General features: G+C 37.2%; 1 protein-coding gene across 1 annotated transcript in view; it reads right to left on the bottom strand.

Moving 5' to 3' along the window:
- Positions 1-967: 967 nt before the first annotated feature.
- LOC121386389 (DNA-directed RNA polymerases I, II, and III subunit RPABC3-like) overlaps positions 968-25,033 on the bottom strand; it is a 70,280-nt gene continuing 46,214 nt past the window's right edge. Inside the window, 1 exon segment of the mRNA XM_041517267.1 lies at positions 968-2,733. Coding sequence (XP_041373201.1) covers positions 2,616-2,733 — 118 coding nt within the window. The 3' untranslated portion in view covers positions 968-2,615.

The following is a 25,033-nucleotide window of genomic DNA, read 5'->3' as shown; positions in this document are numbered from 1 at the left end:
TTTGATGGATTGAAGACAAACACTTAACTGTTTTCAACTCACTACCCCACTTCTTTTGGCTTGATTTTTGTGTTATAATGATGCTAAATATGCAAGCGCCTTAAAAAAATCCTGGGGAAAGGCCTGATTCTGACTGTGTGCGCGAGGGAGGGAGAGAGAGACTGATTGTGGGAGACTGAGGGGGAGGGAGAGAGAGAGAGAGACTGACTGTGAGAGACGGTGTGTGTGTGAGAGAGTGAGAGAGAGAGAGAGAGAGGGAGAGACAGAGAGATTGTGAGAGACTGTGTGTGTGTGGGAGGGAGGGAGGGAGAGAAAGACAGAGAGAGACAGAGAATAATTGTGAGAGACTGTGAGAGAGAGAGAGAATAATTGTGAGAGACTGTGTGTGTGTGTGTGAGAGAGAGAGAGAGAGAGAGAGAGACTGATTGTGAGAGAGATTGTGTGAGAGAGAATGATTGTGGCAGACTGTGAGGAAGAGAGAGAGAGAGAGAGAGAGAGAGAGAGAGAGAGAGAGAGAGAGAGAGAGAATTAATTGTGAGATTGTGTGCATGTGAGACAGAGATAGAGATTGTGTGTGTGCGTGTGTGACAGAAAGGAGGTGTGTAGATGGACGAGCGGGGGCCGACTGAATAAAAGACCCAGATGGTTTCTTTCAGCTTGCATATTCAGCAGATACTAAAATGGCCATGGGAGGTAACCACATTTTAACTGTTTTGCACACAGTGCTCAAGAGTTGTTTCCCGTGTACTCAGTCTTTTGAAGACTTTTTGGTTTACAACTGAAATGGTGTTAAGTGGTTGGTTTTAAGACCATCTTTAACAACCTTATATAATGCTGTAATCAAACAAACTTTTTTATATTCTCCCTTTTTCTTTTAATTTTTTTAAAGTATTTTTTTAAGCTGTAATTTCTCTTCTTTCTTTTTTTCATAATAATTTTTTGCTTAAGAAAACAACAACACAAACCATGGTATATTATTTTTATTGTCTTTGACAACATGATGATGACAAAACATGATAAAAGATTCACAGATGACAATGTAAAATGAAAAAAATATTGCATCATTAAAATACCTAGACCAATCATCATTTGAAAAGGTCATCAAGAGAAGACAACTCTAAGAAAGGTGGTTACAACAAGCAGGTAGCCTTATTTTCCCATTACTACCATCTTATCAGTCAAACCAACTAAATGGTTTATAAGCAGATCCTTTTTCTAGTAATAAATAAATTAGTACTACATGTGTGCTATACGAAGTATTACTGAATTTGTTATGCTTGCAATGCCTAATTCATTTAAGCCCCTGACTTCATCTATTAGAGAATATGAAATTTTAAAAATTCTGTTTACACATTACTTACAAATTGTAGATTAATTATCTTCTCTCTTTTTTGTGTGTTTGCAAGTCTACTGTTTTTGGTTGTCTTCATGTTTAAAGTAGCTCAAAATTAATTTTATGTGAAACAATAAATGAATAATGGTATGTACCTTGACAACTTTTAACATTTTGAAAATCATATCTATGCAAAAAGCAGAGTGAAAAAGAAATTTTTATAAAATATCATAAAGGAATGTAACAAAGACATAATTGCCTAGAATTATTATTTTAAGATGGCCTACAATCATGTTTTTGAACATGAACAAACAAATTCCCAATATTACAAAAAATGACTTTAATTTTCAGTCAGAACCATTGGCATCAAGTAAAAGTTTACTAACAGAACGCTGGACTTGGATTATTCCTCCTTATCTCAATGCATGAAGAAAAAAACAATTCCTAAAGGTTTTTTTCTCATACTTCATACAACACACATATTCCTAAAATAATCTCTACAGTGCTCAAACCAACAATCTGACGTAGATGTCTCGCTAGATGGTTTCCAGTTTGGTTCACCAATTGTATATATACAGTACACAACCCAACAATAAAATCAACTAGACATGGGCAGTTGCAAGGTGGTTTCCTACCTGGTTCGCTAACTGTATACATACACTACACAACCCAACAATAAAATCAACTAGACATGGGTGGTCGGCTATATGGTTTCCAGTCTGTTTCACCAACTGTATATATACAGTACACAACCCAACAATAAAATCAACTAGACATAGGTGGTTGCAAGGAGGTTTCCCAGTGAAAATGTGTTTTGACAATCCAAGAATCGAGGATTCTAGGGGTTGCTAGGTAATTACTACTTACCAATTATCGTTGCAATAGAAACCAACCATGGGTGACTAGTTGATTTTATTTCTCGATCTTGTATTGTATACAGAATTACATGGGCTAACGAAATCTCCATGCTTACGAGATGGAAACTAGATTTCAGAATACCACCCTCCATACCTTATCTGGTAATAATAAAACATGTATAGCACCGGTCCACACCCTGTCACTTTTTGTTACATGGTGTGTATATATAGGGCCGTACTTAGTAGGGGGCAATTGTCACCCCCTTCCTTCCCCTAAAAATGTGAAGAAGTGCCATTTTCGTTTAAAAAAATTAAAATGTGTATCTGAAGTTTAAATGTCATAAATTATATTTTTTAATACAACCCCCCCCCCCCCCCTTCAGTTTTTGTGCTAGGTATGGCCCTGAGATATAAACGTAACGAAATCAAAAGGCGAGTTTCTTCATCATGAGGTAGACGTGAGAATCCACTTCAAACCCGTGGAGATTGTTGGGGTCTCCCTTCAGTCTCATGAGCAACCCTCCAAACGAGACGTACGCTGCCCTGAAATTATACAAAAACATCATTACAAATTGGATGATATTCATGTATATATGAAGCAACCCTCCAAACGAATTATATACTGCCCTAGAATAAAAACCCCCCAAAGAACCCAACCCAACCTCATACCAAATTGGATCACATATAATACAAAGCAACCCCTTGAACAAAACATACTCTGCCCTGAAATTAAAAAAAAACCCAACAACCTCATTACAAAGTGGATTATATATACAAAGCAACCCTCCAAACGTACACTGTCCTGAAATGAAACAAAACATCTTTATGAAGTGGATAATATATACAACGCACCCCTCCAAATGAGATGTACACTGTCCTGAAATTAAACAAAACATCATTACAAATAGGATAATATATACAAAGCAACCATCCAAACAAAAAATATGCTGCCCTGAAAATACCCCACCCAACAACCTCATTACAAATTGGATCATATATATATTTATCATATATCTTACATTTTCAGTGCAATCAAAGTATGTGATATTTTTCAGATCACATACTTTAAGAATTTGATAACTTTGCAAATTAGATGTAAATTAGTCGAGGTCACAGCACTAGGTTTATTGACATTTAAGCAAACATACTTGGGTGACAGTCCATGATTGACGTATGCATTCATAGTCATCAAATAAAATCATTTAAATAGCAATTTGACACTGAAAGGAAAAAACGTTAGACATAACTTTATTTTGATGTAAGGACATCCAAAATGATGTCATTCGAGTTTGACGTCATTTCCATTCAAAAATACACCGCGCCACATATTCTTACGTCATTTGAATATCTAGTAATGGCGGACAGGAATTAAAGTTGCGTGTACAGTTTACAAAAACACGTTGTATTAAGCTTGAGCTTATATGATAAAGAGATTATTAGGCGAGCATAATACATTATTTTTATTCCTAATATATGATATTGACGATATCGAAATACACGAGGGTAATAACCTCTATATACTACAAAGCAACCCTTCAAATGAATTAAATGCTGCCCTGAATTAAAACAAGACGACAACCTCATTATAAGTTAGATAATAAAAGCCACAAGGCAACCCTCTGAATGAGACTCACTCTGCCCTGAATTAAAACAAGACGACAACCTCATTATAAGTTAGATAATAAAGCCACAAAGCAACCCTCTGAATGAGACTCACTCTGCCCTGAATTAAAACAAGACGACAACCTCATTATAAGTTAGATAATAAAAGCCACAAGGCAACTCTCTGAATGAGACTCACTCTGCCCTGAATTAAAACAAGATGACAACCTCATTATAAGTTAGATAATAAAACCACAAGGCAACCCTCTGAATGAGACTCACTGCCCTGAATTAAAACAAGACGACAACCTCATTATAAGTTAGATAATAAAACCACAAGGCAACCCTCTGAATGAGACTCACTCTGCCCTGAATTAAAACAAGACGACAACCTCATTATAAGTTAGATAATAAAGCCACAAGGCAACCCTCTGAATGAGACTCACTCTGCCCTGAATTAAAACAAGACGACAACCTCATTATAAGTTAGATAATAAAGCCACAAAGCAACCCTCTGAATGAGACTCACTCTGCCCTGAATTAGAACAAGACGACAACCTCATTATAAGTTAGATAATAAAGCCACAAGGCAACCCTCTGAATGAGACTCACTCTGCCCTGAATTAAAACAAGACGACAACCTCATTATAAGTTAGATAATAAAGCCACAAAGCAACCCTCTGAATGAGACTCACTCTGCCCTGAATTAGAACAAGACGACAACCTCATTATAAGTTAGATAATAAAGCCACAAAGCAACCCTCTGAATGAGACTCACTCTGCCCTGAATTAAAACAAGACGACAACCTCATTATAAGTTAAATAATAAAGCCACAAAGCAACCCTCTGAATGAGACTCACTCTGCCCTGAAATAAAATAAATAAATTAAAAGAAAACCTCAATACAAATTAGATACACAAAGGGTATGAACTGGATTTGAACCGACAACACTGGATCACATGACATTCGACAGTCCGCGATGTTATATCTTGGAAACCTGTGGGATACCCATAAAAGTAAATGTTCAGTCAATCTTTGTTTAGGTGATGGGTGATGTGTTGAAATAGAAACAAGAGACAAAAATGACAAAAACATTCCTCATGAGATAACAAAATGTTTGTTAAATGACACCACAAGAGCACACTGATTTACTGATCATCGGCTATTGGATGTCAAATATTTGATAATCCAACACCCAATAGCCGATGTGTATTTTTGTGCTGGGGTGTTGTTAAACATTCATTCATTCATAGTCATCAGAGGAAACTTGTTACATTTTTCCATTAGCAGCAAGGGATCTTTTATATGCACTTTCCCACAGACTGGACAGTACACACCATGGCTTTTGATATACCAGTTGTGGAGCACTGGTTCATGGGATAACAAAAACAATGTGTATTGCAATCATCAAAAAAGAGTGAAGATGGTTGTTTGTATTACCAGAAGGTTACCACATGTTAATAAAGTTTACAATGGTCGTTCATTTTCCTAAATAAATATTACAGCACCACAAATTTTAATTAATTGTGTGTCATTCAAATATAAGATAAACATATGTAACAACAGCAATGATATGAATGAAATTCAGGCCTAGCTCTGGCACTCACCAATTGAAAGAAAGAAAGAAATGATTTAACGATGCACTCAACACATTTTATTTACAGTTATATGGCGTCAGACATATGGTTACGGACCACACAGATTTTGAGAGGAAACCCGCTGTCGCCACTACATGGACTACTCTTCCGATTAGCAGCAAGGGATCTTTTATTTGCACTTCCCACAGGCAGGATAGCACAAACCATGGCCTTTGTTGAACCAGTTATGGATCACTGGTCGGTGCAAGTGGTTTACACCTACCCATTGAGCCTTGCAGAGCACTCACTCAGGGTTTGGAGTCGGTATCTGGATTAAAAATCCCATGCCTCGACTGGGATCCGAACCCAGTACCTACCAGCCTGTAGACCGATGGCCTGCCACGACGCCACCGAGGCCAGTCTCTCACCAATTGAATTCATCAATTGTTAATTTTAAAAACTATTGGCAAATTTTATTTTTATTTGCCAAAAATTTTTCATTTTTGAAGTTTAATGGATAATTTGCTGAAATTTTGTGGTCACACAGAGCTAGCCCTGGAACTTAGAGTTTGTTTTGATTTATTATTCATCGGCTTTTGGATATCAAATATCTTATGCATTGGGCAATTATCGCTTCATAAGTAAAGTAGTAAAATAACTTGTGGCACTTATGACAATGCAGTGTTCGAGATTAATGGTATCCTGATATCCCAGGGATACCAGAATTTAATTTTGGATACCAGACTTCAATAACCCAGTATCCCACCGGGATACCATATAAATTATAATGTGTTTGTTTTTTGTTTTTTTAATCCTACGTTTTTATTTTTCACTGAAACAATGAAAGTCATCATTTACTGGTGAAGTTAAGTAACAGTGTCGTCCATGTTTGTTACGATGTTATTTATGAATTTCATTTAAGTGGGATACTAAATTCTCAGGTGGGATACCAGATTTTGAAATGTTAGTATCCAACTGGGATACTGCCCAAAATATTTAATCTCGAACACTGCAATGGTAAGATTGCTTTATGGAATGGCTGTATAGCTTACGTGTGTCACCTGTAATAATGCACTGTAAGTTAAGTACCACAATGAACCTTTACTACCATACGTGAAATGGGGCCCAGGTAAAGAAAGTATTGTACCTCAGTAACTACTGTAGTTTGTTCTATTTAACGACTACAGCACATTGATTTTATTAATCATCAGCTATTGGTTGTCAAACATTTTGACATATAGTCTTTAGAGAGGAAACCTGATATATTTTTTATTAGTAGCAAGGGATCTTTTATATGCACCATCCCACAGACAGGATATCACATATCATGGTGTTTGATATACCAGTCGCAGTGCACTGGCTAGAGCGAGAAATAGCACAATGGGCCCACCGATGTGGATCGATTCTAGATCAACCACGCATCAAGCGAGCGCTTTACCATTGGACTATGTCCCGCCTTCAGTAACTACTGTAATGCAAGTTAGATATGTTACCATAGAAACTATCCAGCAGAATCTCTCATACAAGGAAGGAAGGAAGGAGGGAGGGAAGGAAGAGAGGAAGGAGGGAGGGAGGGAAGGAAGGAGGGAGGGAGGGAAGGAGGGAGGGAAGGAGGGAGGGAGGGAAGAGAGGAAGGAAGGAAGGAGGGAGGGGGAAGGAAGATAGGAAGGAGGGAGGGAGGGAAGGAAGGAGGGAGGGAAGAGAGAAAGGAAGGAGGGAGGGAAGGAAGAGAGGAGGGAAGGAAGGAAGGAAGGAGGGAAGGAGGGGGGGGGGGGGGGGAAGGAAGGAAGGAAGAGAAAGGAAGGAAGTAGGGAAGGAAGAGAAAGGAAGGAGAGAGGGAAGGAAGAGAGGAAGGAAGGAGGGAAGGAAGGGGAAAGGAAGAAGAAGGGAGGGAAGAGAGAAAGGAAGGAGGGAGGGAAGGAAGGAAGAGAGGAAGGAAGGAAGGAAGGAAGGAGGGAAGGAGGGAGGGAGGGTGGGAAGGAAGGAAGGAAGAGAAAGGAAGGAGAGAGGGAAGGAAGAGAAAGGAAGGAGAGAGGGAAGGAAGAGAGGAGGGAAGGAAGGAAGGAAGGAGGGAAGGAGGGAGGGAGGGTGGGAAGGAAGGAAGGAAGAGAAAGGAAGGAAGTAGGGAAGGAAGAGAAAGGAAGGAGAGAGGGAAGGAAGAGAAAGGAAGGAAGGAGGGAAGGAAGGGGAAAGGAAGGAAGAAGGGAGGGAAGAGAGAAAGGAAGGAGGGAGGGAAGGAAGAGAGGAGGGAAGGAAGGAAGGAAGGAGGGAAGGAGGGAGGGAGGGTGGGAAGGAAGGAAGGAAGAGAAAGGAAGGAAGTAGGGAAGGAAGAGAAAGGAAGGAGAGAGGGAAGGAAGAGAAAGGAAGGAAGGAGGGAAGGAAGGGGAAAGGAAGGAAGAAGGGAGGGAAGAGAGAAAGGAAGGAGGGAGGGAGGAAGAGAGGAGGGAAGGAAGGAAGGAAGGAGGGAAGGAGGGAGGGAGGGTGGGAAGGAAGGAAGGAAGAGAAAGGAAGGAAGTAGGGAAGGAAGAGAAAGGAAGGAGGGAGGGAAGGAAGAGAAAGGAAGGAGAGAGGGAAGGAAGAGAAAGGAAGGAAGGAGGGAAGGAAGGGGAAAGGAAGGAAGAAGGGAGGGAAGAGAGAAAGGAAGGAGGGAGGGAAGGAAGAGAGGAGGGAAGGAAGGAAGGAAGGAGGGAAGGAGGGAGGGAGGGTGGGAAGGAAGGAAGGAAGAGAAAGGAAGGAAGTAGGGAAGGAAGAGAAAGGAAGGAGGGAGGGAAGGAAGAGAAAGGAAGGAGAGAGGGAAGGAAGAGAAAGGAAGGAAGGAGGGAAGGAAGGGGAAAGGAAGGAAGAAGGGAGGGAAGAGAGAAAGGAAGGAGGGAGGGAAGGAAGAGAGGAGGGAAGGAAGGAAGGAAGGAGGGAAGGAGGGAGGGAGGGTGGGAAGGAAGGAAGGAAGAGAAAGGAAGGAAGTAGGGAAGGAAGAGAAAGGAAGGAGGGAGGGAAGGAAGAGAAAGGAAGGAGAGAGGGAAGGAAGAGAAAGGAAGGAAGGAGGGAAGGAAGGGGAAAGGAAGGAAGAAGGGAGGGAGGGAGGGAGGGAAGGAAGGAAGGTTTTTATTAACAACACATTCAACACATTTTTATTATGTTTATATGGCATCAGACATATGGTTAATGACCACACACATATTGAGAGAGGAAACCCGCTGCTGTCACGCAATGGGCTACTTTTTCCAATTAGCAGCAAGGTTCTTTTATATGCAGCATTACACAGGCAGAATAGTACATACCACAGCCTTGGTACATATCAGTTGTGGAGCACTGGTTGGAAATTACATACAAGGTTAGCAACTAGAAAAACTACTGTAAGTTAAAGTACCAGCATAAAGATATGAGTCGTATTCATGGTTATTTACACACTTTCAATGTTTTGACTGATGGTTCTACATGTATATATTAGTATTACCATAGCAACTACACATTTCCATAGCAACTATTATAAGAAAGATGATCAACGCCTTCATCCATACATCCATAAACAACCAACACTGAAATACATTAATATTTATGAAATACATTAATATTTATGACCGAGAGAAAAACAATGATTGATTTATGATAAATGAATGAATTTCTGCCGAAACGAGATGCATTTTTGGGGCAGTCTAGATAGTGGTTGTGGTGGGCCTAATACAACCAGCTAACCACACTGCCAAAAAATCACATCAGTTGCAAAGATGCGATGATTTCAAAAGTATGATGGTAAAAATTGGTGGAAAATGATTTTGAAAATAATTAATATATCCAGTGCAAAGAAGACTGATGTGAAATAGTGTGGGGTCAAAAAAAAAGAAAAAGTAATGAATGAATGATGGTCGTATGAATGGATGGATGGATGAATAAAATGACAAAAAAAGTTGTGAAAGTTAAAAAAAACAGAAAGAAGCAAATTAAACAAAGTAAATAAGGATATTTATGATCAACTAGTTTTACTAATTGCAACACAACAACCAGTAGAGTGAAGAACTGTTTTAGACTATAATTATTAGTATATTACTATCAAATACTAAATTTGTCATTCTGCAGATCTCTGAAAATTGAAAATACATGTAATCCATTTATGGGTTACGCTAAAACAAATTCAAGTAACACAAATTCAAGTAACACAAATTCAAGTAACACGTTATGACCATGTAAATGATGTCATAAAGTAAAGTTTGTTTTATTTAACGACACCACTAGAGCACATTGATTTTTTATCTTGTCATCGGCTATTGGATGTCAAACATATGGTCATTTACATCATTCTGACAGTGGGTTTTTTTTATAGAGGAAACCTACTGTTGCCACATAGGCTACTCTTTTATGACAGGCAGCAAGGGATCTTTTATTTGCACTTCCCACAGGCAGGATAGCACAAACCATGGCCTTTGTTGAACCAGTTATGGATCACTGGTCGGTGCAAGTGGTTTACACCTATCCATTGAGCCTTGCGGAGCACTCACTCAAGATTTGGAGTCGGTATCTGGATTAAAAATCCCATGCCTCGACTGGGATCCGAACCCAGTACCTACCAGCCTGTAGACCAATGGCCTAACCACGAAAAATGGGTTACGCAAACTATGCTAATGCAAGTGACGCACGAACAAAACTATTGCTCTCACAATTTTCAGAGGCCGGTTAATAGAAGCAAACTAAAGATAAACTTATGGTCACTCTCCCCAGCCCACCCCTCCCCACCCGATTGTACAGACATGAGTGCTGAAGAAAACCATGTCACCATGGTAACAGGGCATTTTCCTCCTTGTCATACTTCCCCTCTGTCAATTCTTCCCTACTCACGTCTGATTTCCCCCTGGTACCCCCACCCACCCAACCCTCAGCGAATTTCTGTCACCACAGTTTGAAATCACACCAACATGCAAGTAGGACAATGATTAAACCAAATACAGTAATAATCCCCCTATTCATCTTTCACCTGTGGCTGTTTTTGTAACGATTTTCCATCTACATGTACCTGTAAACGTAAACACACACCACATACGATTTTCCATCCACCTGTAAACGTAAACACACACCACATACGATTTTCCATCTACCTGTAAATGTAAAAACACACACCACATACAATTTTCCATATCTACCTGTAAACGTAAACGCACACCACATACGATTTTCCATCTACCTGTAAACGTAAACACCCACAAACGACAGCGAATTTAAAACCATTTCATAGTGTCATTTCTCAAATTCTTCTACTTAATTACATTCAAGATGAAACACATCAGGGCAGAATGATTAATTAATTAAACATGGCTGACCTGCATGTTTAACTGGCTCGTTACGCAGATTAAGCGATCACCTGGAACATCAAAGGCTTGGTATCTCCGGTATGCTAAAAACTATGTGCCATCTGTGCTACCAGTCCCATCTGACCTTTGACCCTGGCCGTCTCAACTGGTATATCATTATCGTGATATCTTTACAACTGTTGCAAGCTTGTGACAGTTCACAGTACGTTGAACATGTTCGTTAAACCCACCTGTATAGAATCAGGTGAGAATCCATGTGTGTGCTGGGGGTGTACCCCTCAAAAAACTAAATTCAGGTGATACCACCTGAAAAAAAATAAGGGTACCCCTCAAAACAAAATTCAGTGTAAGTTGAATGTATAATATAATCAATTTATGCTGGGGGTTTTAATCGGAAAAAATGTATCAAGTTAGTTGTTTGAGTCTTTACAAATGTTATGTAATTGAGAACAATGCAGGTGATCTTTTTTTAAAGTTGCACCCCCTCCACCCCTCCCTGAACAGGTGAGCAGAGTGTAAAGCTAGATTTGTACTTCAACAGTGTCTGTTGTTGGTGAGTAGTTGACTCACCCAGTACCCCTCCTGTTCAAACCTAATCTTCATGTTTCAGTTAGTTCAGTGTGATTTTAACACAGTTCATATTAAATTTTAGTGCGCGTTCGTTCAACAGTTTTTAGTTTACCTAATAAAAAAATTAAATTTCAGTTGCGCATGAGGTCGGCAATCACAGTATGAATTGTCCATAACTGAGTAAGAATACTGCAGGTGTCCTTTTTAAAAAGTCACACTCCATCCCTAGAAAAATCCTGTTTCTATCCCTGTAGATTCGTTGTTAAAATATTATATATAAAAAATACATGTGGAAACGACAAAAATATTATTCACACACATTCATGCACACGCACATGCACACACACACATGCACATGCACACACACACACACACACACACCAGTTACCCCCACACAGTTAAATTTTGTTTTTTTAACGACACCACTAGAGCACATTGATTAATTAATCATCGGCTACTGGATGTCAAACATTTGGTAATTCTGACATGTAGTCATCAGAGGAAACCCGCCACATTTTTCCTAATGCAGCAAGGGATCTTTTATATGTACTTTCCCACAGACAGGAAAGCACATACCACGGCCTTTGTCCAGTTGTGGTGCACTGGTTGGAACAAGAAAAAAACCCAATCAGTTGAATCGATCCACCGAGGTGGTTCGATCCTGCAACGGAAGTACCTCAAGCGAGCACTCAACGCACTGAGCTAAACTCCACCCCTACCTGGATGTATTCTGGAAGACAATGAACGATCCAAAATGTTTATACAAGGGTTAAGTTGCCTGTCCACTTCTGCAGACATAGATGTAAGAGTCCATTTAATGGAGTGCTTGCTTGATATGCGGTCGATGTGGGATCGATCCCCGTCAGTGGGCCCATTGGGCTATTTCTCGTTCCAGCCAGTGCACCACAACTGGTATATCAAAAGCCATCATATGTACTACCCTGTCTGTGGGATGGTGCATATAAAAGATCCCTTGCTGGTAATTGAAAAGAGTAGCACATGAAGTGGCGAACCGTAAATAAAATGTGTTGAGTGTGTCACTAAATAAAACATTTCCATTTATACGGTTACCAGTTCGGTTTTGTGTTTTTGGACACTTTTCTATACACATTGCCATACCTACCGCTACAACTAATCCACGTACACACACAAGTGGACACGCTACTTTACGGTCATTGTGTTTTTCGTAACGGCAATCTCACACATGCAATTTAGCAATAACAACAGAAAACCAGGTAGTACATTTTCAATGGAGTTCACTATGTCGTCTCTCAACGTGAACGAACACGCACTTTGTCAGGGTGCGAGGCGTGGTGTTTTCGTTACAGGTGTTCACAGCCACTAATATTAAACCAGGTATTATCTTACAGGTGTCAAGCTAGTCAACTAATGCCGGACTGGAACGTGGCCAGGTGTTAGAGTGCTCGTCTGCAAGTTTCATAAATTTTGTATGGCACTCCTGCAAATGTCATAATTTATTTATATCATCTGTGATTTGAAACAAACATTAAATATGATTGTGATCGCTTCCCAATCGATGTTAATAACATTCAGTGATGTCAATTACAGTGACCGTGAACGATTTCACAAACTGCCACTGCAGCAAGCTTGCAGCTGCTATAGTGACGCATCGCAGGCCTTTGAGAGCTGAAAATTTGCATAAACCACTTATGGGTTACGCAAAAAAAAGAAATCAGATAAAGCCATTTATTATCCACATGGTTCAAGATATTCAGGGAAATATAATCAGTATAATACATGTGTGCCATAATCATTTCACGTGCACATTGAATGACGTCATTTTTGGAAGCAACATCGTAACTTAATGCGGCGTCTCCAGTCTTAGTCCTGTGTAATCTCTTACCAAAATGATGTCATATCATCGTCACCTTCCAGTTACGTTTGAAACGTTTTGGCATGGTCCTCGTTATTCATTAAAAACATATTGTGTATAATACGGATAATAAAGAGATTATTACATTCGCATGCGAATAGTACTGATTTTACGAAACTCATGTCAGGATTCATGTATTACCCTCACTCTCGCTCGGGCAATACAAGAATCCTGTCACTCGTTTTGTAAAATCAGTACGACACACAAGCTTGTGTAATAATCTCTATTTCTTTTTTTCATAATCCCTCATGACCATGTAAATGATGTCTGAAAAATAGGTTACGCCAAATTATTCTTATGCGAGCAACGTGCAAACGAAACTATGGCTCTCGCAATTTTCAGAAGTCTGCATTAGGAGTGTGCAATAAAGGTTTTCAATGTGTTATTAGTAGTGGTGTAACAATACATCAAACTATCGATATGTTGCGATAGTCAGTGACTCGATACCAATGCATTGATAGTTAATTCAACTAGCGATAATTATTGCAATTGTTTACTCAAATATCGATAGTTTTGATAGTATGCATAGTGAAATAGGTCTATAACCAATGCATAATTTCACTAACATTAACATTATTACAAACACAAACATACGTACATATGTGCACACATTCACACAGACAAATAACATACACACACATACACTTTAAGTCTGAGGTAAATAGTTTTACAAAATATCTATTTATATTACTGTTATAAAGCGATTTTAACATTCACAATACTATTGCAATAGTATTATCACTATTGCAATACTATCATAATAGTATTTTAACTATCACAATACTATTGCAATAGTAAAACTGACCGCAATATTCACCCTTAATTATTAGGACCCATGCCATAAAAAATAGCATGGTAAAATATATTTATACAACCATTTATTGTAAACTATATGGGTAATAATTAGGGGATAAACCTACTACAGGTATATTTTCCATTTACTGACATATATTATAGGTCTTATTTCCGCAGGTTTAATTTTATTTGTGATGTGTTAGTGGAACGGATGAAACAGGAAGTTGGCAACAGAATTGTAATTTCCGGATTGTTATAACATCCTGATAAATTTAGATATGTGACCAACTGACATTAAAAATATTAAGCATACGGTGAACTGGCAAAATACTGTTAGAAAATGTTGTACAACAGAATAGAAAAAATAAACACCCTCTGCAAAAACCCCACCACAAACACAAAACCCACAAAAACAAAAAAAAAAACAAAACAATGTGAACAAAAAACAAACATGCAAGTTAAGAACAAAATCTGTTTTATTTAAAAAAAAAAAAAAAAAAAAAAAAAAAAAAAAAAAAAAAAAAAAAAAAAAAAAAAAAAAAAAAAAAAAAAAAAAAAAAAAAAAAAAAAAAAAAAAAAAAAAAAAAAATCACAAACACAAACAGACACCAGAGATAGAGAGAAAGTAAATTAATGCTAATGTTACACAAGTTTTCATTGGTGAGTCATGCAGGAAGTGAGTAGAGAACAGCACATGATTGGTTGTTTCATGCAGGAAGTGAGATGTTACAGCTCGGCTGATTGGCCTGTCATGCAGGAAGCCTGTGGTTTCTCAGATACCAGATGATGCATTTACACCATCAGATGTTAAATGTATAATACATATCTGGTACAGAGGCAACCAGGGCATGCAACTTTTCAATTTGTTTCTCGCTTAATTCTGTCAAGAAGATTCACTTTTACACCACTGATTTAAAAAAAACAGCATGGACATTTTTGTTCCACTTACATAAAGTTTTATAAATATTCTTTAAAAACTGTCAATTTAATAGCAAAAGCCATATATAGGTTATAGCAAAGCAAAGTTTGGTTTTTAATGTATAATGAATGAAGATAAGTTTTGTGGTTAGTACATATATATACATGTTGTATTATTTATTACAAACCAATCGAATTAATGAACAAGCAACCCAATGCCAACAGTTCATAGAATTTACTACATGTATTAGACTCAGAAAAAGAAAAAAACCCACTATTTTTTAGACCTCACCATGAAAAGATTTGAGGGGAGTGATTGATTGCTCCCCTAACCATTCTTAATTTAACTTAAAAGTTGATACCGGTATTAAAGGGACATTCCTTGAGTTTTTTGCAATTTTTAAGATGTTATCGACTAACAGAGACTTTTTGATGACTGTAATTACATATCAAATATATTTTTCTGCATAAAATATTAGTGGCTGTATATTAAACGTGTTTCTGATCGTTCTAATATTTGTACTAGGTTAAATTTCATTTTATTTCCTAAAAAATATTTTTTCATATGTATGAAATTATTTGAAGACAAAATTCAATTTGGGCTTCTTACAAATATTAAGATGACCAGAAACACATTGAATATATGGACACTGATATTCTAAACATGAAAATATACTTAATATGTAAGTTTAATATAACATATATTTTATTAGTCGGAAACATCTTACAATGCAGTAAACTCAGGGAATGTCCCTTTAAATCCATTTGCAGTACTATAGGGTTTTTTTTAAAATTTACATGCCAAGTGAAACTAAAAATTACTTTAATTGATCTAATTTCATGGGAGTGATGGAGAGCTATATTGAAAGTTTCAGGCCCATAGGAACTATATCTGGAAGTTAAGGGAGGCAGGGTTTCTGCCAGAAAGAAATGTTTTGGTTATGGTGCTGTGGAATTAAATACATGTATTTACAATGTGTGTGCTGAAGGCAACCACAGTCAACAGGGGGTATGGGGGGCTTCCTCCAGACAGAAAATGGGTTAGGGTTAAGAAAATCATACAGTAATGATAAACAGTACCTCCCCCAGAAAGAAAATGGGTTAGGTTTAGGGTTAGGGTTAAGAAAATCACACAGTAATTATAAACAGTACCTCCCCCCAGACAGAAAATGGGTTAGGTTTAGGGTTAGGGTTAAGAAAATCACACAGTAATTATAAACAGTACCTCCCCCAGACAGAAAATGGGTTAGGTTTAGGGTTAGGGTTAAGAAAATCACACAGTAATTATAAACAGTACCTCCCCCAGACAGAAAATGAGTTAGGTTTAGGGTTAGGGTTAAGAAAATCACACAGTAATTATAAACAGTACCTCCCCCAGACAGAAAATGAGTTAGGTTTAGGGTTAGGGTTAGGGTTAAGAAAATCATACAGTAATGATAAACAGTACCTCCCCCAGACAGAAAATGAGTTAGGTTTAGGGTTAGGGTTAAGAAAATCATACAGTAATTATAAACAGTACCTCCCCCAGACAGAAAATGAGTTAGGTTTAGGGTTAGGGTTAAGAAAATCATACAGTAATTATAAACAGTACCTCCCCCCAGACAGAAAATGAGTTAGGTTTAGGGTTAGGGTTAAGAAAATCACACAGTAATGATAAACAGTACCTCCCCCCAGACAGAAAATGGGTTAGGTTTAGGGTTAGGGTTAAGAAAATCACACAGTAATGATAAACAGTACCTCCCCCCAGACAGAAAATGAGTTAGGTTTAGGTTTAGGGTTAGGGTTAAGAAAATCACACAGTAATGATAAACAGTACCTCCCCCCAGACAGAAAATGGGTTAGGTTTAGGGTTAGGGTTAAGAAAATCACACAGTAATTATAAACAGTACCTCCCACAAGACAGAAAATGGGTTAGGTTTAGGGTTAGGGTTAAGAAAATCACACAGTAATGATAAACAGTACCTCCCCCAGACAGAAAATGAGTTAGGTTTAGGGTTAGGGTTAAGAAAATCACACAGTAATGATAAACAGTACCTCCCCCCAGACAGAAAATGGGTTAGGTTTAGGGTTAGGGTTAAGAAAATCACACAGTAATGATAAACAGTACCTCCCCCCAGACAGAAAATGAGTTAGGTTTAGGTTTAGGGTTAAGAAAATCACACAGTAATGATAAAGAGTCATTAATTTTGTCAAAATCTGCCAAACAGTTGGGTATGATGCCATACCTGTTTTATCCTCTGGCAAAAACCCGGGGGGGGGGGGGGGGGGGGGGGGGGAGGGGAGATATTACATAATCTCTAGTGAATGTGGCACAAGTCAGATTTTTTATCTGTATTTATGGGACCCCATCGTCCCCCTAGTTTCTAAGGACCTGAATTCCCTTTTAAATGGTGAGGTCTGGTTTTTCAGTGGTGTGACTTGCTGAAAGAGGGGTGTAGAGACGCAAGGGCAGTGTAACCCGCATCACACCAACATACAGGAAATGAATCATGCAGTGGACATTTTTTTAGACTGACAATGCATCATGAAATGCTATAAATATACAAAATAGAGACCTGATCTTTGTAAGGATTACAGACAAAACGACACAAACAACAAAGAAGACCTGCTTTGTGAATAATTACAACAACAAGACAAACACACATGCATCCGATGATACAATTCTGGGCCATCTTTCACTGAATCTGAACTCGGGTCGAATTGGGCAAATACATGTGTATATATTTCTTAAAATTAAGTTTGTTTTGTTTAACGATACCACTAGAGAACATTGATTAATCTTTGGGTATTAGATATCAAACATATAGTAATTGTGACATGTCTTCACAAGAAATCCAATATATATTTCTTAAAACTAAGTTTGTTTTGTTTAATGATACCACTAGAGAACGTTGATTAATCTTTGGGTATTAGATATCAAACATATAGTAATTGTGACGCCTTCACAAGAAATCCAATATATATTTCTTAAAACTAAGTTTGTTTTGTTTAATGATACCATTAGCATAGCACATTGATTAATCTTTGGGTATTAGATATCAAACATATAGTAATTGTGACATGTCTTTTGACGAAATCCTTAAATTTTTCTATTAGCAACAAGGGATATTTTATATGCACTTTCTCACAGATAGGACAGCACATACCGCAACCTTTGAAATACTAGTCATGGGGCACTGGTTGGGATGGGGAAAACCCAATTAAAGGATGGTTCCACTGAGGGGGATTTGATCCTACAACCAAGTATTAAGTATTAATACTGAAACAAATCAGATATATTCATAAAATAACACACCTATACAAATAGCCAAAGCTAAACACATGTACACAACTCATCTAAAAACAAACCCACATACCCACCTCCCCTGGAAAAAAACCTAAACCCCCCCCACAACCCACTTATCAAAACTCTTTTTACCCAATCATACATAACCAAAGCTCACCTATAAACCTACCTTACCAAACCCTACCTATAAATCTACATACTTGTTTTGTTTAATGCATGCATTAATTAACTAATCATCAGCTATTGAGTGTCAAACATTTTAATTAATTTATCGTAATATTTTATCGATATGGATTTGTACACTATAATATAAATCAAAGCATAAGAATTTTATTTTAAACGTGTATGTACTAGTATATGTAGTTAAAGCACTTAGCTTACATTTGCATACAGTATGTTTCATCACATGACCAGATGTAGTACTAACAGTCACATGCAGTCATATATATAACCTGTTTAATGGTATAGATTGCAGGTTGTCACATACCAAATCAGTTGTTATTGGTGATAATGTTAACATTTTCCTATAAAACACTTATACCCATCCACCGGCCTTGGTGGCGTCGTGGTTAAGCGATCGGACATAAGGTTGGTAGGTACTGGGTTCGCAACCCGGTACCGGCTCTCACCCAGAGCGAGTTTTAATGACTCAATGGATAGGTGTAAGGCCACTACACCCTCTTCTGTCAAACTAACAACCCATTGTCCTGGACAGACAGCCCAGATAGCTGAGATGTGTGCCCAGGACAGCGTGCTTGAACCTTAATTGGACATAAGCACAAAAATAAGTTGAAATAAATAATATACCCATCCCAACCAGTTCCCCACAAGTAGTTTATCAAAGGCCATGGTATGTGCTGTCCTATCTGTAGGAAAGTGCACATAAAAGATCATTTGTTACTAAAAAAATATGCAGTAGGTTTCCTCTAAGCCTAACAGTTCAGAATGATCAAACATCTGAGACCCAATAGCACATGATTAATGAATACATGTGCTCTAGTGGTGTCATTAAACAAAACAAAAGTTTGAAAACGTTTGCTGGTGTATCAAAGGCTGTGGTATGTACTGCCCCTCTTTCTCTGTTTCTCTACTTTCAATTTTTTTAAATAACCATACATTTAGACACCAAAAAGCCATAGTTTAAAATGTGCTGAGCTGTCATTAAACAAACATTCCTTTCCTTTAGTGGGTATAAATAATATTAACAGCATTAAAAATAATAAACCCCATCACTTAATAACTACCGGTTATAACAACACTTGCTTGCTCATTCATTCATTCATTCATTCATTCATTCATTCATTCATTCTTTTCAAAGTATTTTCGTGTTTATATCCAATTAAGGTTCAAGCACGCTGTCCTGGGCACACAACTCAGCTATCTAGGCCGTTTGTCTGTGGTTAGTGGTAAGTGAGAGAGAACTCGGTGTAGTTGCCTTACACCTACCCATGAGTCACTAGAACTCGCTCTGGGTGGGAGCTGGTATCAGGCTGCGAACCCAGTACCTACCAGCCTTATGTCTGATGGCTTAACCACGACATCACCAAAGCCAGTCACTCGATTGTATTTCTCACACATTTATAAATGACCCTTGACCTCTGACCCCAAAATTTCAAGATTACAGATAAGGTGCAAGGCAACCTTCCCACATGTGAAAATATGTCGTCAAGTTTCAACAGGTTCTGTACTCAAAGTGAAATAAGTGGGGGCGGTATTTCCAGGTATTTAGTGAGCCCGCGTTTAATAATCAATAATATACCACGTACTGGGACGACTGACGTCGCGTTTCATAATAGTAGCTGTGACTTGGAGCTAGCCAGCTAACTTTTAATATGGTAATCAGTTATTGACGACAATACAAAGGCTAAATAATCGAGAAATGTTACACACACTGGATATTATAAAATGTTACAATTATCACCAAGGGGGTTAGACTTGGATATACATCTCAATGCTGAAGTCATGTGACTGACCGACCATAAGTGGGGTGCATAAGTAAATTAGTAAAGTAATTTTATTTTATGAATATTATATGGAAATATAGAAGCAAAGGAAATGAAAGGAATGTTTGTTTAACGACACCTCAGCACATTTTAAACTGCACCGTACGGCTATTTAATGTTTAACAAAGTTATTTCAACCCTTGTTTGAGAGAGGAAAGGAAAGGAATGTTGTGTTTAACGACACCTCAGCACATTTTAAACTGCACCATGTGGCTATTTAATTTTTAACAAAGTTATTTCAGACCTTGTTTGAGAGAAGAAAGGAAAGGAATGTTTGTTTAACGACACCTCAGCACATTTTAAACAGCACTGTGCGGCTATTTAATGTTTAACAAAGTTATTTCAACAAATGAATATATGTGACAACCTGTAATCAGCGGTCACCTGTCTTAAGCAGCCACTTTTATATGCTCCCTTGTGTGACCGCTTAAGACGGGGGGGGGGGGGGGGGTATTTTTCTGGTGGGCATGGCAACTACTCCTTTGCCATCCCATTCGCTATGGCCCTAGTGATGTTTATGAGTTTTATTGATTACAATTTAAAACACATTTTTTTTAATAATCAGATACTGACTAAGGACGGAGGTAAAATCCACAACAGGTGTTGTATACGATCTGTATTACACACACATTGTAAAATGAATATTTTTATAAACAACACCTGGCACATTCTAGACTCTGCACATTCTGTTATTATTTGAATAATAAGAGAAGAAACATGTGCAATATCAGTGAAAGGAAGGAAATCTTTTATTTAACAATGCACTCAACACATTTTATTTACAGTTATATGGCATCAGACATATGATTAAGGACCACACAGATATAGAGAGAAGAAACTCACTGTCGCCACTTCATGGGCTACTCTTTTCGATTAGCAGCAAGGGATCTTTTATATGCACCATCCCAGAGACAGGATAGTGTATACCACGGCCTTTGTTACACCAGTTGTAACGACAATATCAGTGTTTCTGCAAGAAAGATATTTTTGGGTATGACGCTATGGAATTTAATGGTTTCCACAGAAAGAAAAATGGGTTAAGTTTAGGGTTGGGGTTAAGAAAAGCATGAAGCAATGATAAAGAGTTATTAATTTTGTCAAAAAGTTAACATAAAAAAATAAAATCTGCAAAACATTTCTGTATGGCACCATACCCGTTTTACCCTCTGGCAGAAGCCCTGAATATATATTCACTTGTCTAAATAAGTTTAGTCAAGTGTACTGCTCAAAATTAAACTGCAATGAACATTTTGATACGTATACTGGACAATCACTGAGGTGCAGGCATATTTTCACTTGTCAGGACAAACGGACAAGTGTATAGTTTAAACACTCTGAAAATAGTTGACTACTAAATAAAAACAATATTCTTAAGTACTGATGCAATGAAACACTTCTTGTCTAAGTTGGAAAGGATAAAAATTTAAGAGTTAATTTCCACCCAGAACACAAAATATTCTTTTGGAAAGAAGGAAATGTTTTATTTAATGATGCACTGGACAAGGTCGGACATATGGTGTGTATGTTTTTCTCTGTGTGTGTGTGTGTGTGTGTATGTGTGTGTGTGTGTCTGTGTGTGTATGTGTGCATGTGTGTATGTGTGTGTCTGTATGTGCGTGTGTGTGTGTGTATGTGTATATGTATGTATGTTTCTGTGTATGTTTCTGTGTGTGTGTGTTTGTATACGTGTGTGCATACATGTGTGTATGTGTGTGTGTATATGTGTGTGTTTGTGCGTACATGTGTGTGTGTATGTATAACAGGTGGATATGTTAATGCTGTACATAAAGTACTCTAACACAACTTTCAACTGCCGCACCACCCCTCAAACATTAACATTTCTCAATCTTCAACTAAACATAAAATACAATTAAATTTATGTTGAAACAAATGGAATCAATCTTCTACAAAACCAATAAAATACAATTAAATTTATGTTAAAACAAACGGAATCAATCTTCTACAAAACAAATAAAATACAACTAAATGTATGTTAAAACAACATAAATATCCATGCAAACTACCAAATCCCCTTACATGACTACAGCAAAACTTACTCAACATGTTACAATAAAAATAATTTTAAAACCCCACCTCTCTTCTTACCTGTAATTAACGAAGACAATGTGACCACTGAGCCAGGTTAATGTGACAAGAGACGTAGACCACATGCAATACAAACATTAACCATTGGATCTGTTTAAGCTGATACTTTCACTGCTGGTTCCCTTTTAAAGCAAACGACATTCTTTGCGAGTCGTATAAATTCAGACTTCCTTGTATGTACAGATACAACTCCCGTGGATCACGTCACTTCTTGGAACTGGGTGGGTGGTTGTCACAACAGTTCCTACCTAGACACAACCTGTCAAAGCCTGTCCCAAAAGAAGCTACATGTACATGTACCTTCTTGAAACAGGACTCGAAACTATTTATGGCAGTGCCAGCCCATGTCTATTAAAAATATTGCTGACATACAGGTACTTGTAGCTTTACATAATTCTGATGTACTTGCTTGTTATAGAAAAATGCTTTGTTTGTTAGAACTGAGTGTTGCCACAACAAATCATTGCCAAATACCGTACTCAGGGCTCGAAACAATTTATGACAGTGCCAGCAAATGTCTATTAAAACAAATGCTGACGTACATGTAGTTTTATATAATTCTAACTTCCTTGATTGTTACGGACAATGATCTGTTTATTAGAATGGTCAGGGTGTTGCCACAAGTCATTGCCAAATACAGTTTGTTCAAGCTTGTCCAGAAAGAAGGTACAGGTTTTGAAATATTTATGGAAATGACAACCAATTCTACATGTACAAATAAAATAATTAGTTAATGATGTAGGATACCAGCTTTATCCTGTGAAGGTAAGAATGGGAAATCTCCTGTTCAGCCTGAACAGGTTAAAGCTGATATCCTACATCATTAACTAGTTATTATTTTTATCTTGCAGTCCATAAAAACTAAATGGAAAAAGTTTTTTATTTCTGGTATTTCAGCAACACTGTACAATGACCTAGAGGTCAAATGAGCAATATTGAATAGTAGCTATGCATGTCATAATCTGCTAGCATACGTTTATGACTTTGCTTTAATCTGTCATCATAATCGACCAATAGAAACAGTCGTTGCAGGATAAAAGATCATTGGACATACTTTACCTAATTTAGACTTCATTATGGACAGCACTCTATTAAGTAACGGGGTGGTTACCACAACATAAAATACAATGTATCTATACACAGTTTGCAGAAGCTTTTTTTATGAAGAAGTAATCTTTTTAGAACAGGGTTCGAAAAATTTAAAGGCAATATCAGCCAATGACTATACATAGTTCACATAATTTCAACTTCTTTGTATTTGTACAGAAGAAGTAAGAAGAAGCTTAGGGTTCAAAATATACTCTTCAAAGAAAGAAATGCATAGTTTGAATCTTTAACGATATTTACATGCATTTATGACCGACCAAAAAAGAAGAACAAATAACTGCAGTTATCTATGCTTCGACTCTAATCTGTAAACTCACTAACATTGCTGTGTAATATGTTATCAGTTTAGACTGTGCTGATTTTCTGAAGACCTTTATCTATGTATTGTCTTGTAATAAAATGCACTTTTAATCTAACTATGCGTTGTTGTTTTTTAACCATATATATTTATGGTATGTCATGAAGAGATGGCAGGTGGAGATTGTTCACTGACTCTCTGTAATAGCAATAAATGTTTCCACACCAGATGTCAATATTTTAAAATCTACTTGGAAGGGAAGGGAACTGTATTAACGTGCCCACATCCTTTCGGTTCAGGCACGCCCACCATGGACTCGGGTTCTGACTTCGCCAGCCTTCGATTCCATGGCGGGGAAATCTATATGTCATTTGCACATATTAGTAACTTTGTCTGACGCAAATGAAAGCTTGTTCCTGATTGGTTAATATTAGCCGATTGTCTTTCTTAGGCTTTATAGGATCAATCTGATTATGTCACATGACCTTCGTACCTTCTGTTATTTCTGTTTTTAATGACATACTTATTTTTGAGTTATTATTTTTCTTTTAGTAAATTAAAATGAATATCTGTAAATTAGATTTATTCTTCTTACAAAAATTACAATATTTAAACATTTTTTTATATATAACCCTACCACGAATGACACCCAGTATTGCGCCAACAACTGTTAGAAAATATTATTTCCTGATAATATTTTCACTATTCATTAAGATAAAATCATAAAGTAATTGTGTGCACATTAGTTTTATTTTCTGAGCAAATATAAATGTTTCTGGTAAAATATTAAAGATTTGTGGAACATTTTATGATGAAATTTTCTTCTTTTTTTCCTTTTTTTTTTGTATGCAATTAACCAATATTTGTAAAGCTATCCGATTATGTGATATAAATTGTTTTGGTTTAATGCTAAAAGGTTCTGTGTAGCTGAATAATATGCAAATAACTGATTTATGAAGTGTGCCTCTCTAACTGTACATTTTGTATTTCAGTTCTGCTTTGTGTCCACCATAGGAGTGCTCTATGACTGGTTAACAAAGGCCGTGGTATGTGCTATCATGTCTGTGGGATGGTGCATGTAAAAAAATCCATTTTAAAATTAATATTAATACATTTGTATATGTCAATTAATATTAATATCTGTCAATTAATATTAAGATCTGTCAATTAATATTAATATCTATCAATTATTATTAATATCTCTAAATTAATATTACTATTTTAAAATTAATATTAATACACTTGTATATGTCAATATTAATATCTGTAAATTAATATTATTATCTACAAGTGCAGACAATATTAACATATTGAGACATAGTCATTGTGATACCCACAATTCCGAAGTATAGTGACGTCTGATAACACTTAACTGATAAACAAGGA

Source organism: Gigantopelta aegis, chromosome 12, assembly GCF_016097555.1.
Source record: "Gigantopelta aegis isolate Gae_Host chromosome 12, Gae_host_genome, whole genome shotgun sequence".
NCBI classification, from domain to species: Eukaryota; Metazoa; Mollusca; class Gastropoda; order Neomphalida; family Peltospiridae; genus Gigantopelta; species Gigantopelta aegis.
The sequence above is the reverse complement of the archived record's forward strand: the minus strand, read 5'-3'. Positions and strand labels throughout refer to the sequence as shown.